Below are 18,366 nucleotides of genomic sequence, written 5' to 3' on the forward strand. Positions count from 1 at the left end.
TGCACTCTGTACATCACTTTATTTACATATTTAAAAAAAAATATGCACAACATACAATTCTTAATAGCTTGCCCTTTCAAAGTGTCTTCAGAAATTGGTTGAAATGCATCACAGAAGTTCTTGTAACATTTTCGCAAAAGTAAGAGTCATTCCCAGAAACCAAAGCTCTGAGAGAAATGTAACCAGGTAATGTAGGATTATACTGTGCTTTATCAAGGTGTTGCAGATAGTAATGACGCTGTTTCAGGATAAACTGCCTTGACATCAGAGCTCCAGGAAAATTCACAATTTGTTCGTGAGGTATCTTCATTGTATTGTGAATGAAGTCAAATCTTTCAATGCGATTAGTATGATCTGAAATAATCAAATTACTCACTTTCAAAAATAAAAAAAGTATCTTTAATAATAAATTCATATTACAACATTAATAGTAGCTGGCTGTAGCAAATGCATTTATGCAATGGGAGTATATATGCTATATTAAACTTAAAATTAAATCCAGTTTTAAATTGTGACCAACCCTGTCACAAACAGCATTACGTTAACTATTCTGGTGCCAATGTAGAACTAATGTCAAAAAACTTAAATAATGAAGTCGAACCTTTTAATACAATGAGTATTATCTAGTTTTTTGGAAATTACTTGTTAAGAAAGGAAAAAAAACACCTAAAAGAAAATACTCCATACTACCATATACATCCTATTACTAAAATAAAAACCAATTTTCTTATACATTAAAATGCTATGACATAATACTAGATATTCGGTTTTGTAATGCCATTTTAGAACTAATACTAAATCAGAAGAATTAAGCATCCCACTAAAACAATAATTCTCCTTTCAGCCACAGAATGGCTGAGTTAGATTTGAATTCCAACTGGAGCTACAAGGGCAGTCAACATATTACTTTTTCAGTAGGATGAAAACTCAAGCTTCCAAGAAGGAAAATCATGAACCATGCAAGTCTGGCTTATTCAGCTAGAATCCTTTATAGAACTTTTTAAAATTAGAAATTATAAACATGGGATTTGCACCTAGGTCTTTCCAGCTGAAGAGCAAATATGACATCCTCACAATTGCACTACATCATACTGTCAATATATCCACATCCAGGAAAAGACTACTCCACAGCATTGTTTCTAATGCCACACTACAATATCTATGATACTCATCTACAGGAAATAGAATCTGGAAAGATGACTAACTTAAAAACCCTCAGCATTCTCTGCTTCTCCCCCCCCTCCCTCCATATATCTACACAATACAAAGTGTGTCAAATTTGTTCTGAATTTGATTTAGACAAGTGGGGAATGCTAATTCAGTGCTAACAGAAACAAAAGTTATACGGTGCATCTGGGAAAAAGAAACGTGCACAGCAGGTGCAAATATTCCGGGTGTGTGGTGCTCATCCACAGGATATCACAGATATATTTTTGCATTTAAAGTAAACACAATATATTACTACTTCATGAAGAGAACACTTTTTGACGCATAAACATTGCATCACATTCACGTTAATAGCCCAGGTGTGTGTGTGTTCAAAATACATACACCTTTGAAATGATGTACAGATAGTGCAGTGGGTCAAATTCTTAGCATTCTAGTAATTTTAAGCTGCTCAGAAGACACCAAAGTAGGGTAAGCTCTGAAACAACAGCACCTAAAAGCTAAGCTGTGATTGATTATTGTGTCAATCAAGCCAATTGAACATTCAGTTGTCGTTTGTCATGAGTTGCTGTTTTTGTTTTCTGAGTTTAATCTGTTTTGCGTCTGCAAAGTGCAAACTGATGTGGTAGGCAAGTATTTATATATAATTTTCAATAAATTTATAATCATGTTGCCCATATTTACAATGGGAAACAGTATTGTAGTCTAAGGAGGTAAGCCTCGTCCTCCTCTCCCAAATTTTACACCTTTGAGTAATTCAAATATAGCATTTGCCTTCATTATTGTTTTCTAATATACAATATCATAAAACACGTTGTCCCCACTGTGCAGATTTGCTTACAATTAATTGATAAATTAAAGTATTCCATAATTAAATGCATTGGACCAATTAAGATGAGCACCGATGTGCTATACATTTTTAAAACTTTCATACATGATAAAAATGCAATCATATGGTCAAACTGATGTGAATTTTGTAGTACGGGTTGCATAAGCCACGATGCCACTAATGCACAGATCTAATCATCTGGATAGATCCAAGAAATATTTTGGAGAAATGGGGGGGGGTATCAGATATACAAATTGGTAAAAGGAATTGTGTGGGTGTATGAACACACACAGTGCTTGGAAAGAAGTTAACAGACATCATAGTGTGACATGTTCAACAGGGTTGAGATTAAGGCTCTGTGGAGGCCAGTCAAGTGTGGTGAAATTCATGTCTACATATATATATATGCAGCCTTATGACACAGTGCATTGTCTTGCTGAAAGAGAAAATGGTCAGTTCTGTAGAAATGCCACATAGGAAGCATTGCTCTGTCCAGAATGTTCAGATACTTCTTGGAGTTCAACACAACTCCAAGATACCACAAAAGTCCAGGACCATACCACCACCTCCCAATTTCTTTGTTGGAGTTATGCACTCTGGTAAGAAGCATTCATCACACCCTAACTGTCCATCTGCTCAGTAGAGGGTGTAGCATGATTTGTTGCTCCATAACATAGCTTTCCAAGCTTCCATGTCCCACTGTACATGCTCTTTGCACCACTGAAGATGTTGCTGCATCTTGTTTCAAGCAATGTGGGGACTTGCATATACCATGGAAATCCATGTTGTGAGCTTGGTTCTGAATGTTTTTTATGCAGATCTGATTTTGTGCATGTTCTAGTCGATGCCCAGAACTCTGCATTTAACATATCAGTCAACGAGTTGTTTTTGCATATTTTTGTAGCACCCCGACGGTCACTTTCGGTGAGTGTGGTGGATCATCCACTGCATAACACTTACAGTTGACTCCCTGTGCTTCCATCTCTGTATGGTATCAATGACTGTTGACTTGGGATGGCCTAATTTGTATACTATTTGCTGAACAGATAAGTCTGCAACATGGCATCCTATCACAATGCCTCTTTCAAACTCCATTAGTTCTCTTCTCACAGTCATCTCTCCTCCAATTAATACCGACCACAAACACGTGACTTGTTACGTGGCATGATGCACCTTGCCCATAGGGGTGTCCGTCGACTTCTTTCTGAGCAGTGTGTGTGTGTGTGTGTATATATATATATAAGGAGTTAGGATTGGTGTGGGAGATAAGTAGTGTATGTCACAGCCCAAGAAGAAAAAAGTAATAAGACGGGATGGTGTTTTGATAGCAATGAAATTTGTTATCTTCCCTCCACTTGGGAATTTGTTTAAGGCACTGATTATAGATCGTGAATCATTTGAGTATTGCAAGATTTTTCGAATGAAGGAGTGGAGTGTATTGTCATCAGCAAAACTGGATATCATTTGAGGTTGGCAACAAGAGGACAAATGTGGGTAAAGCTGGCCAGGTTTGCCAAACAGTTAGTGTATCTGCCTTCTAACCAACGAGCTATAGGCTTGAATCCCACCATGTATATTTATTTAATGTGTATGGAGATTAAATTTGTTACATGCTTTGGCTATCTTTTCAAATATACCTTGTATATGTGTGTGTGTGTGTGTGTGTGTGTGTGTGTGTGTGTATATATATATATATATATATAGAGGAATGGAAATAGTTTTGTGATCCCATTAACAGAGAAAGATCTGTTAACGTCTAACTCCAAACGCTACATTATGGTAAGTCAAGAACAAAAGAACTGGGTTTTGAATACCTCTTCATACAGGACTACATGGAAGCAACAATGCTGGTCATCTTCCATATAGAAGTCACTACGAGTTTGAGAAACTATTTTAGTCATTATCAACTGTGAAGTATTCTTCCTCCTAACCTGGATAAAACATTTAAGATCTCTAACATTATATGAATAAATTCTCTTTCCATTATAATCTGAACTGTTGCTGCAATGACCTGATTAGGTGTCTTGTGCACTAACAAATATATTTGTGCTCTGAAGATGCTAGCTAGTTTGGCCTTTTATTGCTGATTTTGTCCATTTGTGTATATATATATTTCATATCTATATGAAAATTTTGCATATAAAAATAATGGCAGACCTACAGTTTTATTACTAGTGGGTCTGCCATTGTTGCTGGTCGTGGGCTGTATCATTTTGAATGCTCACTTGAGGTAGCCATGGCTCTCTACACTATGCTTACTACCTAATTCCATGCCAAATTTAAATCTGATTTCCAGAAAACAATGCTAATTATCACATTAATGATACAAGTGTTACATATGATTTTCTTTTTTAAAAGAGAGAACATAGAATACTGTGAATTAAAATATTTGTAGGTTTTATTACGTACAAATATAATTTATATTTGTATGTAATAATAATACAAAAATGGTAGTATATGGAATATCAATGGCAGTAATTTTTATTACAAAAATTACTACCATTGATATTCACCCATATAAAAATGATCCCTCTTTCAAAAAGAAAAAAGAATTTGATATCTGATTGCATATATGGTGAATACATTTTATAGCAGAACCTACTGTGACAAATGTGTGTGGGGGGGTGAGAAAGATACCACTGATATAGATGAACAGTAGGCAGTATGCATCCATGTTCATACCTGATTTTACATTAAATGTCCTATTTATACTACAGTATTTAAACAGGTTTTCTCTTAACACTTTACATATGTTTTTCCAGAAATACAAAAAAGATCCTTGTTATATTCTCAACTATATATATATATATATATATATATATATATAATAAAGTAAAAATCTGGTCCTGACAACACCAGTTTAGCCTGAATCCAATTCTCCCTCAAGTGTCTCTTACACAGTATTTTTAGCACCTTCTCCAGTATGTTGCGTAAGTATTACCTAGAATAATTGGTAGGGAAAATTCCTCTCCCTTCTTCTATGCAAGTATTTTTTTTTTTTAGGGGAGGGTGTTACTTAACCCTAAGAATATCACCTGAATAGAGTTACTGACATTTTCAAACTGGATATTTCAATTAGCAATGGTATACAAGCATATGTTTCTGATATTTTCTGTTTCTTGTTCTTATTTGCTATAATTTCTGAACATGGTTGAGACCTTGCAAGATCCCCCCCACTCACACCTAAAATGGACATCAATCTTTCCATATATGCTGTAATGCCATAACACCAAGCCCTGAAACCTGCAATAATGACAACTGCACACAAGTCCACGAACCTAATCTTTGGTGAGATGGATCATCCACAACCAAAGCAGTGCAATCACACCAACAGAATTTGATGTCCACAGATTGCATCCAAGCAGCAAGACATAAGGTTCTAGTGGTGGTCTGGAGAATAAAAAAAAAGAAATAGAGCAAAGAATATGGGAAAGGGGGAAAAAAAAAGAGAGGAAGAATGAAAGAACAAGTACTGTCAGTGGGAAGTCTGCTCAAATTTTTTTGCAAACTGAAGTCTTTTTTTTTTAACTCACCTCTGAAAAAATGAAGGTGATTTGAAGCATTCATATTCTACTACATGCAAAAAACTCAGGCTTGTGTATTTCCCCCAAGGCCAGCAAGGAGTAGAGTAGGGTACAAATTAGGAAACACCTATATCAATGACTACCATATTTAAAAAAAAAATTGTCTGAAAAAGGCAAATAAGAAATTAAAAAAAAATTACACACGATGAGCATTAATATTGCAGTAAAAATCAGAAATTGAGCAACTGGAAATAAACTGTGATTAATTTTAAAATCCTCTGTAATTGTGAAAATTCTGAGGATTCACCAAATAAAATTGCCCACCTTATTTAATATATCTAGGAAAAATCTTTAAAAAAGAAATCTATTTAAAGGCCAGGATTGGCAAAATTACTAGCTTTTAAAATCCAAAATTATGCAGCTTCTCTACCCCTGCTCCCAATGATTTCACTAGGAATGACCCCATCACAATGTTGTAAGCTTGTGTGTGTGTATACACACACATGCTTACAATCAACACCAAACATGAAGATAAACTTCTTGATTGGAAGGCAGTTTCAAGTAGGGTTATGTGGACAAAGTTCAAAATGGGAAGATCATCATACAGGATATGATAACTTCCTACCTACAATTTTCTGCCAAATCAATCTGTTACTTGTCAAAGCTACAACATTGTCAGATCTTATATTTATATATCTATTTTCTAAGGTCCTTTTTACCATATCAATCCACCTATATCTTGGCCTTCCTCTGGGTCTTTTTCTTGCCAACCTGGGCAGAGAACACTTGTTCGGCTAATCTTTCCTCGCCCATTCTGTTTAAGTGACCATACCACCTGAGATTAGCTCTACTAACACATTCCTGGATGCTGACAATGTCAAGTTCTTTCCTAATATATTGACATTGATGCCATCTGTTCATGCCCCTAATCTTTCTCAGGACTCTCATATCTGCTGTCTCTGGTCAAGTGTTTTACTTCTGACCCAGCTCTCAGATCCATAAGTTAAAACTGGTTTGAACATTGTCTTGTATACAGCTAATTTAGTGTTTTGACTAAATTATCTTTTATTCCATGTAAATTTATTCAGTTGACTTCCTGCCATACAAGTTTTGTTGATTCTATTGTCTATTTCCATATTTAGTTTACCATCTTCACTAAAAATCGTGCGTAAGTAGCTGAAATGTTTTACTTGTTCTATAGGGTCTCCATTCACAATGCAGTTGATATCTTCCATGCTTCTGCCTATTTTCATTATCTTTGTCTTGTTATTGCTGACCTTCATACCATATCTATCACAACAGTTATTCAATTTAGTCAGGGAATCTTGCAGACTCGTAGTGGATTTATTTAGAAGTACAGTCATCCCTCGACTTACGTCCGGGTTCCGTTCCATCCAGCAGGACGTAAGTTGATACATTAAATCAATAGGGGTTAGGGACTTAACCCTAATATATATTGCCATTTTAATTTTTAAACCTTATTATAAAACTGTACTATGTGTTACTGCCACTATAAAACAGGAGAATAATCATCCAAATCTTCCTCCACAATCACATCTTCATTACCTTCCCTGTGTGAAGGACCAGGCTGTCACTCTTCTGGTATAGCCTTTGTTTTTATGATGAAAATGTCCAATGTGCTTTGTTTATTTCTCTTCTTCTTTTCATCATAAATTTGTTCATAGCAAGCAAATGCATCATGTACTTTCGTTTCTATTAAGTAGCATTCAACATTGGGGTCCATTTTGAGAACATCGCTAACTCCAAAGAACATTTCTACAAGACCCTTCACTGTACATTGTTTAACTACCTTTTCCTGTTTCTATTTTCCCTCTTCCTTTTTTCGTTTTTCCTCTTCTGCAACAGTTGTCCCTCCAGTTCGACCAATCCTTCATTGGTCAACTCTTCGTGGGGGGTGGGGGTGGGGGACTTTCTATGAGTTTAATTATGTTGTCATCATTCACTTCGAGATTCAGATTGTTTGCTAGGCTCACTCTACAAACTTCCAAAATCATGCACAAACCTTTTAAATGTCTATGTCCATATGCCACTCATACATTCAGAGGTCATTTCATCCCAAGCCACAGCAATATTTTTAATAGCATAATAAATATTGAATGCATTCCAGAATTACATGAGAGTCTGGTCATTTCCTTCAGTAGCAGAAATGGCTGGTGAAAAAGTTCTCCGTAGATAATAAACCTTAAACACTGAAAGAACTCCCTGATTCATCGGGTGGATCAATGAAGTAGTGTTTGGAGGGAAAAACATGACCATGAAGTTGGTGAAGATCACCGCTTTAAGACTGATGACCTGGAGCATTATCTAGAATTAATAAAATTTTAAATTCTAATTTTCTTTCACACAATAACTTTCCATTTCACTTGCATAACAGTTGATTAAGGCATCCTCAAACAACTTTTGAGTCATCCCACGACTTCTTATTGCTCCGATAATGAACTGGGAGTATGCTTCCTAATGTTTTTGAAGATTCGTGGATTCTCACTGTGCCATATCACAAAGGGTTTCAGTTTATATCCACCCACATTACCCATAACAGAATTGTAATACGGGCATTAAGAGCTTTAAAATTAGGTATAGATTGTAGCTTTTTGTGGATGAATGTCCGCTCGGACATTTTTTTCCGAAACAAGGACGTCTCATCCATATTAAATATTTGCTGGGGCAAATAGTTTTCCTACGTAATAATTTTATCCTACACAAACTCCTTGGCAGCCTAAGCAGATTCCCATACATTTTCACATTATGAGCACAAAATGCTGCTTGAATTTCATGAACCAACCGGAAGAAGTATTGAATTCGTAGTCATAATCGGGCCCTGCTTTCTCTTTCGACGTGTTGAAGAGACTTAGTTCCTTGGCGGTTATGGTCACAGTGCTAAGGGACAATCGCATTTGGTTCAGGTACTCTATGCATGATGCAAGTAGCTTCTCCATATCACTCATAGAACCTTGTCTTTGCTTCATCACTCTCATCGATTTAATGGAAGCAGATCCTTCCACAGCCTCTACAATTTTATCCTTATTTTTTAAAATGGCCATCACTGTAGAAAGAGACCATCCGAAGTCATATGTGATCACATTGACAGGCTTACCAGCTTCATGTTGCTTTATAACTTGAAACTTCGTTTCAGGATCAATTACTCGGAACTTTTTCTGTGATTCTTCACTAAGCTTTTTAATTGGGTGTGCAGGAGCGATGTTGCACAAAATATCGCGAAATATTTAACGATAAACACAAAATCAACAGAGGAACGGTTGAAGACACGTGCCGACTCAGGTTGCCACTGTGCATGCTTTAGCTTACATTCGCATCTTGTTCGAAAGTATAGTCGAAAATGTTATTTATTCCCTTATGGGATCACAGACGTAAGTCGAGGGATGACTGTATAACATCATCTGCATAAAGCAAGGAGCTGACATTAACATCTCCAATTTTGATATCAGGTTTAATACCACTTTCCTTCATAATGTAATCCATATAGATAATGAATAACAGAGGTGATAATGTGCATCCTTGTCTGACACCAGATTTAACATTAAATAATCTCCCTGTACTTCCTTCAATTCTAACTGCTTACAACTCAAATAAAAATGAATTATTGCTTGATATAATGATCTACTGACGCCATACAACTGTAACGTTTTGAATAGCTTCTCTCTTGGCACCTCGTTATATGCTTTTTCAAGATCTACAAAACTTAAATACAGATCTTTGTTATATTCCCATGACTTTTCAACTATTTGTCATAAAGTGAATATCTGATCCTGACAGCCTCTATTTGGCCTGAATCCAGCTTGTTCCTCACCAAGCTTCTCTTCCACAATCCTTCTCAACCGTTTCTCAAGTATATGCATAAATTTTGGGATTGAATGCGACGGGTATAGCGTGTTCAGGAGTGACAGGGTGAATAAAAAGGGGGGAGGAGTGTTATTGATGATAGCTGATGATCTTCAGCGAAGGAGTATAGAAGTTGAACTGCATGATGGGGAAAAAAGCACATTTGAGGCTGTTTGGTGTGAGATAGAATCCAGCAGAACAAAATATACAATTGGGTGCTGCTATAGACCGGGTGATGGAGTGGATGGTGAGGATAGTATGCATAAGCAAATAGAAGAAATGAGTGGAAGGAGGGTAATTATTATGGGTGATTTCAATTATGGTAACATTGACTGGAAAGAGGAGAGGGCACATGGGAGGAAGGAATTGGATTTTATGCAGTTATTAAGGGACAACTATCTACGGCAACATGTATTGGAAAATACCAGGGGGCAGAGAGTGCTGGACCTAGTAATTGCAACCGAGAATGTGGCTGTAACGAACATGACCATGTTGCCACCAATTGGTGAGAGTGACCATAAGGTCATGACTTGGGAAGTGGCTAAAGGAGTCGAATTTACAATTAAGACAGGGTACATGTGGAATTACCGGGCTGGTAAGTATCACAAGCTTAGGTATGTGCTTGGCTCAATGCCATGGCATGTAAAACTGCAAGGGCTGGATGTTGATAGTGCATGGGAGGTGGTTAAGAACTGTTTGCAGGAGGCAATGGTTGACTGTATACCAAGAGTCCAAATAATAAATGAAGTAGGGGTTAAATGGATGAATAACACTATTAAGCTTGAGCTGCAAAAAAAGAAACAATTGTGGAGGGAATTTAAGGAGAAGGGTGACCAGGCGCAGGAACAGTATAAAGCTCAGGCCAGGATGGTAACAAGGGTGGTAAGAAAAGCAAAAGCAGATTACGAAAGGAAATTGGCCACGCAGGCTAAAGAGAATCCCAAACAGTTTTTTCAATATGTTGCAAGTAAAAGGAAAAATGCTCATGGTAGAATGATCTTAAAAAATGCTGAGGGTAGGGAGGTAACCGAATCAGTCAATATTGTGGAATTACTGAGCGAGCACTTTGCAAGAGTATATCATCCAGGTGGGTAGGGCAATAGTGAATGCAGATGACGTCAAAATTTTGCAGGATGATTTGGATAGATTGGAGGTCTGGGCTAAGGAGAATGGATGTCAGTTTAATGTGGCAAAATGTAAGGTTATGCATTTTGGGGTGAAAAGATTGGCGGCAGTTTACTGCATTGGTGGAACCGTGCTCCAGGAAATTGATGAGGCACGAGATTTAGGAGTGTTGGTAGATAAGGAATTGAAATTTAGGGGACACATTGCAAAAGTGGCCAAATCAGCTCATCAAATCACTTGGTTGCTGAAGAATACGTTGACAAGCAGGTTATTGTTCCTCTGTATTGAGCCTTGATAAAACCCCATCTAGACTACTGTGCTCAGATTTGGTCACCTAGGTTTCTTCTTGATGGGGAGGAGGTGGAGAGGATCCAGAGGTGAGTGACCAAGATGATAGCAGGTCTGTGGAATGAACCGTATAAGAACAGGTTGAGGATTTGTGGGTTGCAAAAATTGGTTGATAGGCAGAGGAGGGGAGATATGATTGAGACATTCAATTACTGAAGGGTTTCTATAAAATTAATTCAGAAGATATTTTTGAGAACAGGGCTGGTTGTGGGAGAACTAGGGGACATCCATGGAAACTGGGCAAAAGTGTGGTTAGTAAAGGTGTTAGAGCTGGGTTCTTTACTTTTAGAGTAGTGAATGAGTGGAATGCGCTCCCTGTGTCTGTGGTGGATGCTGTAACAGTGAATGAGTTTAAGGCGAGGTATGATATATACTGTATGAATGTCAAATAGTTGTGATGAATATGATTTGGGGCCTCCCTCGATGAGTCTATGACTCCCTGGAGTTGCCCGTAATAATAGTAATAGTAATAGTAATAATAAATCTTACCAGGAATACTCAGTAGAGAAATACCTCTGTAATTCTCACAATCAGTTTTATTTCCCTTTTTTATATATGGATACTATGAGAGCTATACTCCAATCATCTGGAATTCATCCTTCTGTCCAGGCCCTCTGAACTATGCAATATAGCCACTGTAAAACTTTTATACCTCCATACTTGAGCATTTCTGGTCTAATATCATCTACTCCAGCTGCCTTTCCACATTTCAGACTTTTGACGGCTTTTTCTACTTCAAGCATAGATATGTATTCCTGACTGTATGTATGCCTGGTCAGTGTTTTTTTATTCACTGTGCTGTCATCACCGCTAGTTTCATTTAGCAATTTTTCGAAGTCATTACTCCATACTTCAAGGATATCTTTTTTCTCCAGTTTTCATATCACCTTTATCATCTCTAATTCCTTTTACAGCACTCCTTCCTCCCATTTCTGAGAGGAAAGAGTCTTCTTCAACAACTTCCAGAATATCTTGCCACCTTCTTGATATTCATTTTCTATGCTCTTACCAAAGTCTTCCCATGACTTTTGTTTAGCTAGTTTTACACAGTGTTTAGCTTTCTTTACATTTGTCTCTGTATTCTCTAAGAGCACAAGCTGACTTATTTGCAGGAGCTTTTGATATGCTTTCTTCTTTTCCTTCACTGCCTCTTTAACTTCCTGTGTCCACCAGAGAGTTCTGATTTTTCTATCTCCTTGCAGACAACTTCACCACATGCCTCTCTGGCAGAATCAATCAATGTTTTCTTCAGAGCTTGCCACTGAATCTCCAAGGTTTGATTCCTGTTCTCAAACTCTTTCATTTTTTCTTGAATAATGTTTGTATATTTTAGTCTACAGTTCACATCTGAGAGCTGCTCAACTTTTATTCATTTTAAAACTTTCTTACATGTTATTCTTTTCAATATGAAATTCAATTTTATCCTGTTTAAGACTAAATGGTGATCACTTCCAATTTCAAATCTTCTGTACACTCTAATGTCCTGCACAAGAGAGAAAACATCACTATCAACAATAATATAGTCAATGAAACTTTTCTTATTCCTTGCCTCTTCTATCCATGTGAATTTGTGCACATTTTCATATTGGAACATGGTGTTAGTAATAACCAGTCCATGTCCTGAGCAGAAATCCAACAAGTATTTGCCATTATTATTAGCTTTGCTCTTTTCTCCAAATTTTCCCAAAATATTTTTGTATGTCTGACAATCATTTCCTACTTTGCTATTTAGATCCCCAACATGGACCAACTTTTTATTTTTCATTGTGTCAGTTGCTTTTGCTAAAGCCTCAAAAAATTTCTCCACTTCTACCTTAGGAGAATCTTCTGTGGGACCATAGGCACAAATAAGTCTCACTGTCCAGTTTTCCCCATTCTGATATTTGCCCACATCACTCTACTTGAAATTGCCTGCCATTCAAGAACATTAGCCTCGTATTTAGTGTTGAATACTATGGCTACTCCTTCTTTTCCTTGATTGTCATTGCCTGAATATAAAAATGGGAAGATGGACAATGAAACTTATTTGTACTTATGGTCCCACAAAAGGTTCTTCTAAGGAAGAAGTGGAGGAATTTTTTGTCATTAGAAGAGTCATCAGCTGGCATAAAGAAAATGGAAAAAGTGGTCCTTGTTGGAGACCTGAACAGCAGAGTAAGAAATGAATCCCACCAGGTATATATAACAACATTTTGAGAAAATTTGGAGAAAATGGGCAAAGGTAATAAATAATGATAAGTATTTACTTGACTTCTACTCAGGAAATGGATTTGTCATTACTAACACCGTGTTTCAACATAAATATGTGCAAATTCACATGAAGAGAAGACATGAGAAATAAGAAGAGCCTCATTGACTACATCACTGTTGATAGTGATATCATAACATGGTTCAAGATACAAGAATGTACAAAGAATTCAAAACTGGAAGTGAATATTACTTAGTACTAAGCAGGATAAAAATGAACATCACATTGAAAAAAAAATAGTATGTAAGAAAATTTTTAAAAGAATTAAAGTTGAGCATCTTTCACAAGTAGATTATAGATTCAACCATGCAAACATTACTGAAGAAAATGTAAAACAGTTGGAAAACAATTACCAAAAATTAGTCTCAGTGGCAAACTCTGAAGAATACATTGACTGATTCAGCTAGGCAGATATGTGGTAAAGTTGTCTGTGCAAGGATAGAAAAATAAAAACACCATGGTGGACACAAGAAGCAGACCTGGAAAAGAAGAAAGCATACTAAAAGTTCCTTCCTAGCAAATAAGTTGGCAGATGCCCTAAAAGAATATTGAAAAAAATGTAAGCGAACTAAGCTATGTGTGAAAGTCACTAAACAAAAGTCATGGGAAGACTTTGGTAAGAACATAGAAGGTAAACATCAGAAAGGTGGCAAAATGTTATGGAGGCTATTGAAGAAGCTTAGAAATGGAAGAAAGAAGACTGTAAAAGGAATCAAAGATAATAATGATGTGAAAACTGAAGAAAAGGATATCCTAAATGCAGTGGTATACCAGCATATGCTTCTGATATTTTCTGTTTCTTACGCGTGGATAGGCTTATGTGTTCGTCAGACATGTTGTAATAGATTTCACGGTATGATATCAACACAGATGGATAAGGAAATAACTATTTATTAACTTAGAAGCTAATATTTCACTGGTATTATATCCAGCATCTTTCAGAGCACACAACACAAAGTTTGCTACAAAAGCAAGACAACCACAATCTGGTGTAACAGTGGGGATAGTATAAGTAATTGCAGCATGCAACACAAGACTAAAGTCCTAATGTGGCGCCATCTAGGTAAAAAAAAAAAAAAAAGTTTTGAAATAGTAGTCCAAATGATAGTCTTAGAAAGTTTTAAAAATTAAATAAAATAAAAGTAATAAATATTATTTTGGTCTTAGGATGACTGTCTCCCAAATCTTTGGTAGATTTATACAACCATACTTAAGATTTGGAGTATGTTTTAAGGCTTCTGTTGATTCCAGGAACAACCTCTCTGAACTTGTAGAAGCTTCTATGCATTACTTTTGTTTCTTTCCAATTGATCCTGTATGCAGGGGTATCCAAAGCATGGTCTGCCAGACCCGACTTGCCATAGTGAAAGTGTCGGATATATTTTTTGTGTTCACTGAGGCGGATGTCCACAGTTCTTCCTGTCTGTCCATAGTAGGCTTGATGGCAAGAACAGGGCACTTCATAGACTCCTGGATGTGATAAAGGGGTGCATTTGTCCTTAGGTGAACGGATGAGAGTTGCTAATTTTACATAAGGTTTGAATACTGTGCATAGTTGGTGTTTGTTAAGCACCCTAGATATCTTTTCAGATGTGCCTTTAATGTATGGGATGGTGATAGTTTTGTTGTAGTCTTTTGTGGTAGATAGAGGGGATTTCTGGGTAGTGAAATCTATTACAACATAGTTTCTTGTTCTTATTTGCTACAATTTCTGAACGTGGTTGAGATCTTACAAGACCCCCCCACTCACACCTAAAATGGACATCAGTCTTTTATCTTATCATCAGCAGTGATAGAACCGTGCTAGAAAATCTTCAAGTGGAATGCAAAGATGAGTGCATATCAATACTTGAGGTAGAGAAAGCCATCAAAAACTTGAAATGTGGAAAGACAGCCTGAAGTAGACGATATTTGATCAGAAATGCTTAAGTATGGAGGGTTTAAAAGTTTTGCAGTGGCTACACTGCATAATTCAGAGGGCCTTTTCAGAAGATTGAATTTCCAATGATTGGAGTAGAGCTCTTGTAGTACCCATCTATAAAAAAAAGGGAATAAAGCTGAATGTGAGAATTACAGAAGGATTTCTCTGCTGACTGTTCCAGGTAAGATTTATGCAAGCATACTTGAAAAGAGGTTGAGAAAGATGGTGGAAGAGAAACTTAGAGAAGAACAAGCTGGGTTCAGGCTAAATAGTTGAGAAATCGTGGAAATATAACAAGGATCTTTACTTAAGATTTTAGATCTGGAAAAGGTACATGACAATGTACACCCAAAGAAAAGTTTCAAAACACTACAATTATAATGGGGTGAATGAAACATTATACAGAGCAATACACAGTCTATATTTAAGTTGTTAGTCAGCAGTTAGAATTGAAATAAGTACAGGAAGATGGTTTGATGTAAAATCAGAGATAAGACAAGGATGCACATTATCTCCACTCTTATTCATAATCTATATGGATCACATTATTAAAGAGCATCTCATTAGGCCTGTCATTGGAATTGGAGATGTTAAACTCAGTTCTTTGCTTTATGTAGATGGATGCTGTACTAAACACATCTAGTGCAAGTCTCCAGGATTCTCTGGCTAAATTGAATAACAGCTGTAACAAATTTTGCATGAAAATCAGCAATGAAAGTAGGCAGGAACACATAAAACTTCAGCTGCGTTCTGAATGGAGATCCTACGGCACAATTAAAATATTTCAGCTATTTAGGCACAGGTTTTAGTGAAGATGACATGTTAAATCTGGAAATAGACAACAGAATGAGCAAAGATGGTATGATGGGTAGCTAGCTGAATAAATTTATATAAAATAAGAGAGAAATTAGCCAAAACACCAAACTAGCAGTATACAAGACAGTGTTCAAAACCAGTTTTACGTTATGGATTTGAGAGTCAGGTTAGAAATAAAGCAATTGATCAAAGACTGCAGACTACAGATATGAGGGTTCTGAGAAAAATTAGGAGAGCGAACTGATGGCATCAATGGTAAAATCATGTTAAAAATGGAGATATTATGACAATATTAGCATTCAAGAATGTGTAGGCAGAGATAATCTCAAGTGATAGGGCCACTTAAATGGAATGGGTGAGGGAAAGGTTAGCAAAAAAAAACGTGTTTGATGGCAGGAAAGAGGTCTAGTGGAAGACCAAGATCTGGATGGATTGATTTGATCAGAACTGCCTAAGAAAAATGAAATGTTAGAGATATGACAATACTGGAGTGCTTAGAGTAATACACTAATTTGTAGGAAAATTGTGGATAGGAGATTAATAATAATGTAAACTTAATCATGTAATGCTGTGATAGTAATCTGAACACCCCCTGGGGTACACATCAGTTACTTAATGATGATATACATATATACTCTTGAAGAAGCTTCAACGTGGAGGCTGGAGCTGCGAGTGTAATAGTTTATTAATAAATTTTTATTCTGTGGACTAATGTAATCTATGTCAATAAAAAACGAATTTACAATGAAAATGTAAGCCAAAATGATGTTGCATTCCACGTTATCAAAATAAGACTTGCTTTTTTTGAAATTCAGTCACTTTTGCTCTACCTCACATAAAATGAGAATTACATTATATTTTGTTTTAAAAAAAAATATGTTAATATATTCTGATTATGTAGGGGATGGGGCTCATCTTGAAAGATTGCCGACTGCTGGTCTATAAAATTAATATAGTAATGTTCCACATTACAATGATCTGCTCATACAATAGTGCATTCATTCATATGACACTTTTAGCGACATGGTGCTCTCATGAATCAAATGCTATGCAGTTTTTGTTGACTAAAAGTTTAATGACATTGTTGCTCACTACATCTCTAGGTTTGGAGTTTCACTGTGAATTATAAACTGTTTCCAATTCTAATTTTATTTTATTGCTGTTAATAATGGCAGATAAAATTGAAAGTAAAAGTGCTGTTGCTTCTGATGAAAAGAAGATGTGTAAACCTATTACATTACATGCTAAGGTTAAATGATTAAATTTAGTGACGATGGTGTATCGAACACTGAGATAGGATGTGATCAAACTTACTGCAACAAAGTGGTTACAAAGATAAAGTTCTTTGTAAAGTGAAAAGTGCTACTCTAGTTAATATTACAGTTATCCATAAATGGAACAATCTTATCACTGGAAAAAAAAAAACTTTTAATGGTGTAGACTGATGACCAAACTGGTTGGCATGTTCTCTTAAGCCACACTATTCAGAATAACTCGTACAATTGTGAAGATTATTTAAAATTTTTCGTTTGAGTATCTGTCTTATTTACATAAATAAATGCCTTATTTACATCATCAATGCACATATGACTGCTTACAAACATTAAACCATTACTTGCATGTACAAATTAAAAAAAAAAGTTAGGGATTTGCTATACAACAAAATTCTCTATATGATGGTGGTCTGAAACCTAACGTGTCATATCACCCAGTTATGCCTGTACGGGGTCTTTCAAAAGGGTATATACAACTTTGCAGAAGAACAGAGAATAACTCAGAAGACACTTGCACAAAAGCTGAGTGAGTATCATAATGTAGTGAACACATTGATTTTTGGTCATGTAACTTTATTACCAAATGACAACACCAGATGGCGTGATATCACACCATTTGAAAATGGCAACTTTCAATAGTACAGAATGAGGCATGTTGCATGTTTTGGTTTGAGAAAACAAAGTCTGCAACACAAGTTCAGAGGAATTTCTGCACACAATATGGTTAAGAACCTCCTAGCAGGTGCACAATTTACATGTGACACAAGAATTTTGTGGAAACAGGCTGTTCTGCGCATCATCCAAGGTCAACAGGATGGCTGCGTGCTGCAGATGCTGTTGTGGAAGAAGTTCAAGAAAGTTTCCAGAGAAGACCTGGAAAGTCAACCAAACGGGAGTCTCGCAAATTGGCATTCCGCATGTGACTGTGTGGCATGTTTTATTACAGCATCTACACTTAAGTCCCTACAAATTTACCCTTGTACAACATTTGAAGAAAGATGATAAGATATACCAGGATTTTTGTATGGAAATGATCAATAGGATAGAACAAAACGAGGACTTTTTGGACATGATTATTTTCAGTGACGTGCACTTTTCATGTAAGTCAGCAAGTAAACACTCAGAACTGCAGAATTTGGGCAAGCAAAAATCCACACGCCATTGTAAGACATGTTCATGGCACCCCAAAAGCTAGCTTTTTTTTGCACCATAAGCAAGAAGAAAGTGTATGGACCCTTCTTTTTTTTTTTTTT

At 36.3% G+C, this 18,366-nt stretch overlaps 1 protein-coding gene across 1 annotated transcript in view; it reads right to left on the bottom strand.

The window, feature by feature from the left end:
- The window catches only part of LOC150106918 (transcription termination factor 3, mitochondrial-like), a 44,563-nt gene continuing 26,197 nt past the window's right edge, over window positions 1-18,366 (bottom strand). Inside the window, exon 4 of the mRNA XM_090392821.1 lies at window positions 1-354. Within this exon, the coding sequence (XP_090248947.1) occupies window positions 77-354 (278 nt within the window). The 3' untranslated portion in view covers window positions 1-76. The remainder of the gene's footprint in view (window positions 355-18,366) is intronic.

This window comes from Typopeltis vanoorti, chromosome 5 (assembly GCF_054136105.1).
Source record: "Typopeltis vanoorti isolate ZY-2024b chromosome 5, IOZ_Tvanoo_1.0, whole genome shotgun sequence".
In the NCBI taxonomy this organism is placed as follows: Eukaryota; Metazoa; Arthropoda; class Arachnida; order Uropygi; family Thelyphonidae; genus Typopeltis; species Typopeltis vanoorti.